This window comes from Cebus imitator, unplaced genomic scaffold (genome assembly GCF_001604975.1).
Source record: "Cebus imitator isolate Cc_AM_T3 unplaced genomic scaffold, Cebus_imitator-1.0 Scaffold149, whole genome shotgun sequence".
NCBI classification, from domain to species: domain Eukaryota; kingdom Metazoa; phylum Chordata; class Mammalia; order Primates; family Cebidae; genus Cebus; species Cebus imitator.
In genome coordinates this window covers 2,558,084-2,567,005 of record NW_016107464.1, presented here as the reverse complement: position 1 = coordinate 2,567,005, position 8,922 = coordinate 2,558,084, and the positions used below count along the sequence as shown (strand labels likewise).

General features: G+C 44.9%; 1 protein-coding gene across 4 annotated transcripts in view; it reads left to right on the top strand.

Annotated features, from left to right (window-relative positions):
- GNE (glucosamine (UDP-N-acetyl)-2-epimerase/N-acetylmannosamine kinase) overlaps window positions 1-8,922 on the top strand; it is a 65,986-nt gene that overhangs the window by 44,851 nt on the left and 12,213 nt on the right. For 3 of the 4 annotated variants that reach the window (XM_017543155.2, XM_017543153.2, XM_017543154.2), the window contains 3 exons: window positions 1,579-1,761; window positions 4,353-4,469; window positions 5,053-5,403. In XM_017543155.2, coding sequence (XP_017398644.1) covers window positions 1,579-1,761; window positions 4,353-4,469; window positions 5,053-5,288 — 536 coding nt within the window. In that variant the 3' untranslated portion in view covers window positions 5,289-5,403. Of the gene's footprint in view, window positions 1-1,578; window positions 1,762-4,352; window positions 4,470-5,052; window positions 5,404-8,922 lie in introns of those variants that run through there. The other variant, XM_017543156.2, reaches the window with a different exon arrangement.

The following is an 8,922-nucleotide window of genomic DNA, read 5'->3' as shown; positions in this document are numbered from 1 at the left end:
TAGAGACGGGGTTTCACCGTGTTGACCAGGATGGTCTCGATCTCTTGACCTCGTGATCCACCCGCCTCGGCCTCCCAAAGTGCTGGGATTACAGGTGTGAGCCACCGCGCCCGGCTACTTTTGCTTTTTTTAAATTTTATTTTTATTGTATATATTTTAAATGTATAACTTGATTTTTAAATGAGGAAGCAGACTCAGCTAATAAGTGGTTGAGCCAACGTTTGGTTCAGATATGTCTAACTTCAAAACTTTTATGTGCTTAAACTCTATATTACACCACCTCCCCTTTAAGCTCATGTACTATTTATTTATTTAGAGAGTGAGTCTCGCTCTGTCATCCAGGCTGGAGTGCAGTGGCAAAATCTCAGCTCACTGCCTCCCAGATTCAAGCAATTCCTCTGCCTCACTGTCCTGAGTAGCTGGGATTACAGGCATATGCCACCACACCTGGCTAATTTCTGTATTTTTAGTAGAGACTGGGTTTTGCCATGTTGGTCAGGCTGGTCTTGAACTCCTGACCTCAGGTGATCCACCCACCTCAGCCTCCCAAAGTGCTGGGATTACAGGCGTGAGCCACCACACCCAGCCTAAACTCATGTACTTTAGCTCATGCTCATCCTCCTTTAGTGCCAAACACAGTTTTACCAAACTTGGTCAGACTAAGCTCTAAGTCAGAAGGCTGGGAGTTGAAGAATTAAGTGTCTCAAGAAGTGATAGATGGCAAGACAACCCTTAAAAGCAGAGCCTTCTCAGGCACAATACCCTTTACTCCTTAGTAACTGCTGAGCTCCATAAGAAAAGACAGTCATTGATGTTTGTAATTATTGAATCATAGATTTTTAGACATGACAGCATTAAAAGAGGCAAAACTGTATTTCATATTTTCTGCTTCAGGAAGCAGGTAATATGTGATACAGAAAGACTTGTCTTGGGTTTTCCGCAGAGCAGAGCCTGAGACAAGGATTTACATGCAGGTATGATTTTTTAGAGGTGACCCCAAGAAGCAGGAGGGAGAGTGGGAAGAATGAAACAGAGCAGGAAGAAAGGATATGTTAACGTTATTAAAGTTGCCTTAAGGGCAAAGGGAGCTGAACTCTACCAGCACCTCCTAAGAAGCCTGCAGAACAGCATCCAGAATTGTCCCGTGGATCTGCTGGCTCCTGCCTCGACTCGGTTGCAGGTTGACCCTGGGTGCTGTGCCTGCATGGCTGAGTAGGCTCCTGCATCAGTATTGGAGAAAGCCTTGGTACAGAAAGATGGGCAGTGCGTGCTGGGGCATGGGGTCTACTACCCACAAGGTGGGCATGCACTTGTGCTATACTGTCCCCACAGCTGTGCCTGAAATCACAGTGACCCAAGCAGATGCATCACAGGACATCAGAAGACCTGCTAAAAACATTTCCATCCAAAACGCTGCCAGAGAATGCTTTGGCGCTTAGTGAGCTTCAGCTCTCTAGAGAAGGAGGCAATATATAGACCCTCACATGCCAAAACTCTGCTAAATAGATGAGGTGTTGTAATATCATAGTTTTCTGTTTTACGTAAAGCACCCTCAGTGATTTCTGTCCCTTGCTGTAGGAATTGGTGGAGGAATTATCCATCAGCACGAATTGATCCATGGAAGCTCCTTCTGTGCTGCAGAACTGGGCCACCTTGTTGTGTCTCTGGATGGGCCTGATTGTTCCTGTGGAAGCCATGGGTGCATTGAAGCATATGCCTCCGGAATGGCCTTGCAGAGGGAGGCAAAAAAGCTCCATGATGGTTGGTGTCCCTCTCTCAAGGAATTAAGTAACCAAATGGTAGACATGTACTTCAAAGTGGAAATTCCAAAGAGAGTTGAACCCTGAAGCCAGAAGTTTCCCCCTTTTCACTTCTTAGAGAAAGAGCAGGACTCCCTTGCACTAAAACAGCACAGTCTCCTTGGTCCTGATCCATACTGGCACTCTTCCTCCCAAGGGGTGGAGGTGGACAGAGGTCTAGAGTTCCAAGACAGCAGGGAAGATTCCCTTCATTTTTGTTTTCTCAGCCACTAGCACAGAGTGGGTACTTAATACACATTTTAATGAAGAAATAAATGGACAAAACATGTTATACTTTAACTCTGAAAGATCTATTCCAATGAAAGCTGTTTCTGGACATGTTATGAAAGTTAGGATGGTTTCTAGGCTAACTCAAGAGCATTTACTATCATTACTGAATGTCCAGTGCAATGAGCGTGATGGCTGAGGAATGTAGATACATGTAAGAGGGAAACCAGAATCCACTTTGTGTCCTCCGCATGCAGGGAAGGGCGTGCCAGGGTGCCATCCTGCAGGGTGAGAGGTGGAAGGTAAGTGGAATTAGCCAGGCAGCTTTGGATGGCCAAGGGAGCTTGCAGGCAGGGAAACAGTCGTGGTGGTACTTAAGGGCAATTCAGGGTGTCATCATGTAGTGTGAGGAAGCAGGACCAGTCGGTGGTGGAAAAGCCACTAAAACATTTTAGGGAAAAGACATAGTCAGATCTGAATTTTAGATTCTTCACTAAACTCTAACTTTTTATTTCTGGGGGAGAAAAGGGTAGTTGAATGGAGATGGTTTTAAGTGGGACAGTTCTAGGGTGACTTCTAGTTTTCTGGTTGGACAACTCAGGATTAGGAATTGAAGAGGAGGGACAGGTTTGGCAGACGATGGTTGGTGGCTGTAGGACATCCAGGTGGAAATGTCTAGGAGGTAGTGGGGTACGAGGTCTGTTGCTCAGGAGAGATAGATGACTGGGTTAGAGGGGTGATCTGGGATTGTCGGCACTGAGGTGGTGGTTAAACCCATGACAGAGCCAGGGAGTGAGGTGAAAGACAGAATCAAGGATAGACTCCTGAGAAACATTAGCATGTGAGGGGCAGGGAGAGAGATAGGAGGAACACCAGGAAAGGGAATTGTCACAGACGCCAAAAAGGGAGAGTGTTTGGACGAGAAGCAGTTAGCAATGTCAAGGGCTGACACGAGTAAGAAGAAATTAGAAAAGTTCATTGGCTCTGGCCACCAGGATATCATTTGAAGCCTTAAACCAGGGTTTATTTTTCAACTTTGTTTTCATTATCACCCTCCTAAGGAGCCCCTTTAGATGTTTTTTTTTTTTTTTTTCCCCTGATGAATCCTCCGCATGCAACTTTAGCACCGCAGCTGTACTGCTTACCTGTTTATGTTTGTGCACTGTATGTGCGGTATATCTGTGCTTCATACATAAAGAGTATAGCATTTTTGGCCCCCAAAACCAATCTGTGAGCATATGCTGACATAAAGGAGATGGGGAATGGAGGCCGAGAGCGTAGGTGAGAAGGGTATAGAGCGCTACAGCAGGGTTCTGAAGGGGTGGGAAGAGATGAGCCGCAAAGCCAGGCAGAGGGCCCACAAGAGGGCACGACGAGTGGAGATGATGGGTGGATGGGATGGGGAGCAAAAAGGAAGGGGCTCACTGCCTGGTGGTGCCCCCTTTGAGAGAGGTAAGAAGTATGCACATCTGTTGGCAGTTGGGGGGTAGAAGGACCGGGGAGCTGGTGAAGGTACAGAAGAGAGCAGTCCGGGAGAATGGGTGAGAGCTGTGAGGGCCCAGGGGAGATAGGAGACCACCAGTTGAAGTCTAGGTAACAGCTTGCACAGCTGGGGATTTTCTTCTTTCAGGGTCCAGGTATCCTAGCAGATTAGGAGGCAGATTGATCTGAGTTGGTAAGAACTACAGATAACCACAGAAAGACCTGCTGCTTATTGAGCATTTACTCTGGCCAGCACTTAACTAAGTACTTTATGTCCATAATCTCATTTAATCCCTAAAATAACCCTGCCAGGGTAGGTATTATTGCCCTCATCTTCTAGGAAGGAAGAACATGTAGAGGTGAGGTGACACACACACACAGGATTGTGCAGCTGGGAGTGGCAGAGCTGGCACTGACCCCAGGCCTGTTCCTTGGCCGCTATGCCTTGCTGCCATAGAACGTGTGGCCCTGGCAGGTGGTGCAGCATTGCGTCTGGGATGAGTAAGGAAGGAGTGAATGTGGGAGGAGGGTGATAATTTGGAGAAAAGAACACTTCAAAGGCCGTCTGCTACTGGAAGTGAGAAGTGAGGGAGCCAGAGGGGTAGGAGGCTGTCAGACTTGAGGTTTTTCCAGGAAGATAGGCTCTGGGTTATGTCCAACCAACTAGCAAGAGAGTAGCAAAGGCTTCAGGGGCAGTGTATAGAGATGTTTGTGAATGATAAGCTTTGCAACTGCGAAAAGAAAACTGTCTTCCCACATAGGAGATTGCTGCCCACAGGCCCAGTAGTTAGTCTGGCCTCCAAACAGCTCATTAGTGACTGCTTTTCCCCTCCCTCTGCTCAGAGGACCTGCTGTTGGTGGAAGGGATGTCAGTGCCAAAAGATGAGGCAGTGGGTGCACTCCATCTCATCCAAGCTGCCAAACTTGGCAATGCGAAGGCCCAGAGCATCCTAAGAACAGGTGAGTATGTGGCTGCAGGTGGCTTGCTGCAGAGGGTGGGGTCAGACATCATATGGCCCAGCCGGGCCCAGAAGAGACCCTGCTTCCCCTAGGGACAGGTGCTTTGCAGTGTCTATTCAGAGGTATTTTCCTACTTACTCAGAGGTAAAAAGGGACTTGCATTCAAGGTATTTGGCAGCATTGCCTTTTTAAGCAGGTGTTTGGTTTGGTTTGACAACTCTAAAAATGTCCCTTGTTCATTTACAGGAAATTTAGAGAAATATAGGACAGTTGTAAGAAAAAATATCACTTAAGAGTTTTCCTGTTCGGAAGATATCGACTATGAACATTTCCTTGGAGTCTTTCTATTCATTTTTCTGCCTAGCGGATCATGTGATACACCCTGGTTTCTCCACTTTAGGGTGTCACATGATCATTTTCTCATATTAAGAATCAACCGTGAACTGCTTTTAAAACACTGCTTCCCACTGCATGCTGTGATGTTCTTTACCATTTCTGGCTGCTGGTTCTTTTCTGCCTTCCTCTTTTGTATTTTGATTTTGCCTTCTCTCAGAAACCCATTTTAATTTTTGTCTCCCTGTAGCTGGAACAGCTTTGGGTCTTGGGGTTGTGAACATCCTCCATACTATGAATCCCTCCCTTGTGATCCTCTCTGGAGTCCTGGCCAGTCACTATATCCACATTGTCAAAGACGTCATTCGCCAACAGGCCTTATCCTCCGTGCAGGACGTGGACGTGGTGGTTTCGGATTTGGTTGACCCCGCCCTGCTGGGTGCTGCCAGCATGGTTCTGGACTACACAACTCGCAGGATCTACTAGACCTCCAGGAACGGACATGGACTGAGATTCAAGAGCTCTGGAGTGGAATCAAATTCTTGTTTTTAGGATACCATTTCTTTACAAGCAAATCTGGTATTGAACAGCAGGTGACTTTGGCAGAGAAATGTTTTTGCTTTTGGTCTCCTCTTCCAGAGTCACCTTTCCCAAGTCCTATTTTTGTAGATGCTATTCTTTCTGATGTTTTCCTAGGAGGGGTCATTTTAGCTCAAACCCTGTAAGTTCCAGTCACAATTTTCTGTGCCAAACTAGCTATAATAATGGACAAGGAAGCCTTAGAACTCTGCTTACTTATGAATTATTATCACTGAGACCTGCAGTCCTTGCCTGGGATGTCACTTCATCCTGAAGTTTGCATTAATAATCCTTCCTGCCAGGCACGGTAGCTCACGCTGGTAATCCCAGCACTTTGGGAGGCCGAGACGGGTGGATCACCTGAGGTCAGGAGTTCAAGACCAGCCTGGCCAACATGATGAAACCCCATCCCTACTAAAATACAAAAATTAGCCGGGGATGGTAGCATGCACCTGTAGTCCCGGCTATTCAGGAGGCTGAGGCAGGAGAACTGCTGGAGGCCAGGAGGCAGAGGTTGCAGTGAGCTGAGATCACGCCACTGCACTCCAGCCTGGGTGACAGAGCGAGACTCCGTCTTAACCAAAAAAAAAAAAAAAATTCTTCCTCCTCGAACCCCAAACTGAGATCACAGAAAGTGATCTAGTCAGGGAACAGAAGAAAATCTTACCAGGAAGGGCTTAAGTACACTTTTTTAAAAACAGCTTTATTGGTGTTTTTTTTTAAGCCTACAATTCGGTAAGCCTTGACATATGTATACCTGTGAAAGCATTACCACAATCAAGACATCATCGGACATATCTATCAATCCCCCAGTCTCAGATATCCCCCCTGTAACCCTGGATAGCATTTGTTGAAAGATGTTATTACTCTAGCTGAACTTATGAGACTTTAGACCAGGGATCTAAATTACAGTGGCCTCAGTGACCTTGTCCTTATCTTCTTAGGACAGCTGAGAAGCCACTGGGACTTAGAGCCTTTAAAAGGAGATTTACTATCCCAAAAGGATCTTCGCTACTGACCAGCAGACTATTCTCCCTTCAATAGCCTTTCATACTGTGTTGAAGAAGACCCTAGGGTGTTTATTAAAGCCGTGTTTGTATGAGTTTTACCTAGAGCCCAGAGCCATGAATCAGGATTCTGGGTACATAATTCGTGCTTTCATTGGTATCAAAATACAAAAGCCAAAGTTCTGGCTATGAATTGTAACTTGGAAGAAATACTAACTGCCACCACCCATTAAGTGCCTACTGTGAGTCAGGCTTTGAACTAGGTGTTTCATATACATTATCCTAAATTCTCTCAACATCTGAGGTAGGTGTTTTAATTTTTATTTTATAGAACTTAGTGTGTTTAACTATTAAGCTATGGGGCTAGAAAGAGGGTTTGATCTCAGGTCCCTCTGTGCTTTTTCTGCTAAGCCACACAACCTCCCATTTCAAAAACACTTTTGAAATGCTACTATATTCTAATTCACTCCAGGCCACCAAAAGCTTTAATACTAATATCTGATTTGTAAATGACTTAATGTATCCTTGACCCTATGTCTCAGCTGTGAATTTAATCAAATATTCCTCTCGGCTATGAAATTTTGCCAGTACAGTATTTGGTCTAGTGACAGATATTTTGTTTGTTTTTGAGAGAGCGTCTTGCTCTGTCGTCCAGGCTGGAGTGCAGTGGCATCTCAGCTAACTGCAACCTCTGCCCTCCGAGTTCAAGTGATTCTCGTGCCTCAACCTCTCAAGTAGCTGGGATTACAGTGCATGCACCATGCCTGGCTGATTTTTTTTTGTATTTTCAGTAGAGACAGAGTTTCACCATGTTGGCCAGGCTGATCTTGAACTCCTGACCTCAGGTGATCGCCTGCCTCGGTCTCCCAAAATGCTGGGATTACAGGTGTGAGCCACTGTGCCCGGCCCTACTGATAGGTTTTTAGGGGTAATTTTAGATTATCTACAAAAGCATATGCATATATTTTTCAGATTGTTTTTTATTTTGGGAAAATGAAGGTTTCTATAACATATTGTTTCAATGTTCAAATAAACTGAAGGAATCAATATCGCATTTGAACTATATCCTTCCTAGTGGGTTAGTGTGAAAAAGAGGTTTGGCTGATTCCTAGAACTCTATCGGCCCTGCAGTAATCTCTAGGGCCTGATTATTGTTCAAACATTCCATGGTGATTCCTGGGAAGGAAGCTTGGCTGCTCAGTTTCTGAGTCTGGGGTGAGATGATGTTCCATGAAGGAACATCTGTTCTTTGGTATAATCTCTTTTGGTGAAATCTGCTCTGTACATCAGACAATTGCATTGCTACCAAGTTTCCTACCAAATATTTGAAAGGATGATATTTAATCTAAAACCAAATATTAGTTTTTATTAAATTCATGGAAAGTCTAATATATTCCAACATAAATTATTACATGTGGTTAAGTGCATGTTAATTTATTTTGATGTAAATATTTTTGTTACTGTTCTGAGCCAAATTCTAAAGAAAAAATAAATACATTTCCTTGTTGAAATCTTGTGTTCTGTTTTGTTCGTAACTCACTAGCCAAAAGCATTTTCCTTCCCAGAAGAGATTTAAAGTTGTTGCACTGCTTACATTTTAAAGGTTATATAATTTCCTTAAGGCATCTAATATCTTTGCTTTCTTAACAACAACAAAAAAAAGTCTATTAATAGAAAGCATGGCTGGGCATGCGTTCTAAGCTTAGCACTTTGGGAGGCTGAGGCAAAAGGATTGCTTAAGCCCTGGAGTTTGAGATCAGCCTGGGCAACATGCCAAAACCCTGTCTCTAAAAAATAATACAAAACAATTAGCCAGGTGTGGTGGCTAGTGCCTCTAGTCCCAGCTACTCAGGAGGCTGAGGTGGGAGGATCACCTGAGCCCAGGAAGTTGAGGCTGCGGTAAGCCATGATCATCCCATTGCACTCCAGCCTGGGTGACAGAGTGAGACTGTCTCAAAAACAACAAAAACAAAACATTATTGTACATTAACATTGAAAATTTGGCTTCAAGGGCAAAGTAGTGCCAAGAAAGAGGTTCGAAACTAAGTGTTGAGCACTCACTGAGTTCCTGGACCCGCTCTCTCCTTTTATAAGGCCCCATGTGGGTCTCATACAGGCATTAGAAACAACCCCAAGTTACTATTGCTGTTTAACAACCTCAAAACTGAAGAGCTTAAAACAACAGTAATTGTTTCATATCACAGTTCCTGTGGGTCAGGATTTGGGAAAGGCTCAGACTTGACAGTTGTAGCTCCATGTCCTGCACTTGTAGTTGTCAGCTGGAATAGCAGGAGGCTGGCTGGCCAGGCATCTCCCACTGTGTGTGGTTACAGGGTCTCAGATGGCCTGTGTGTGAGCTAGTTTGGGATTCCTCACCACATGGGTAGCTTCAGAGTGGTAGTTTTTTACGTGGTGGCTCAGGGCCACCAGCTAGTTGTTTCAACAAACCAGCCATAAGCAGCACTGCCTTTTATGATCTAGCCTTGGAAGTCATCCCAGCATCACTTTTGTCACATTATTCAGTCACCTCTCCA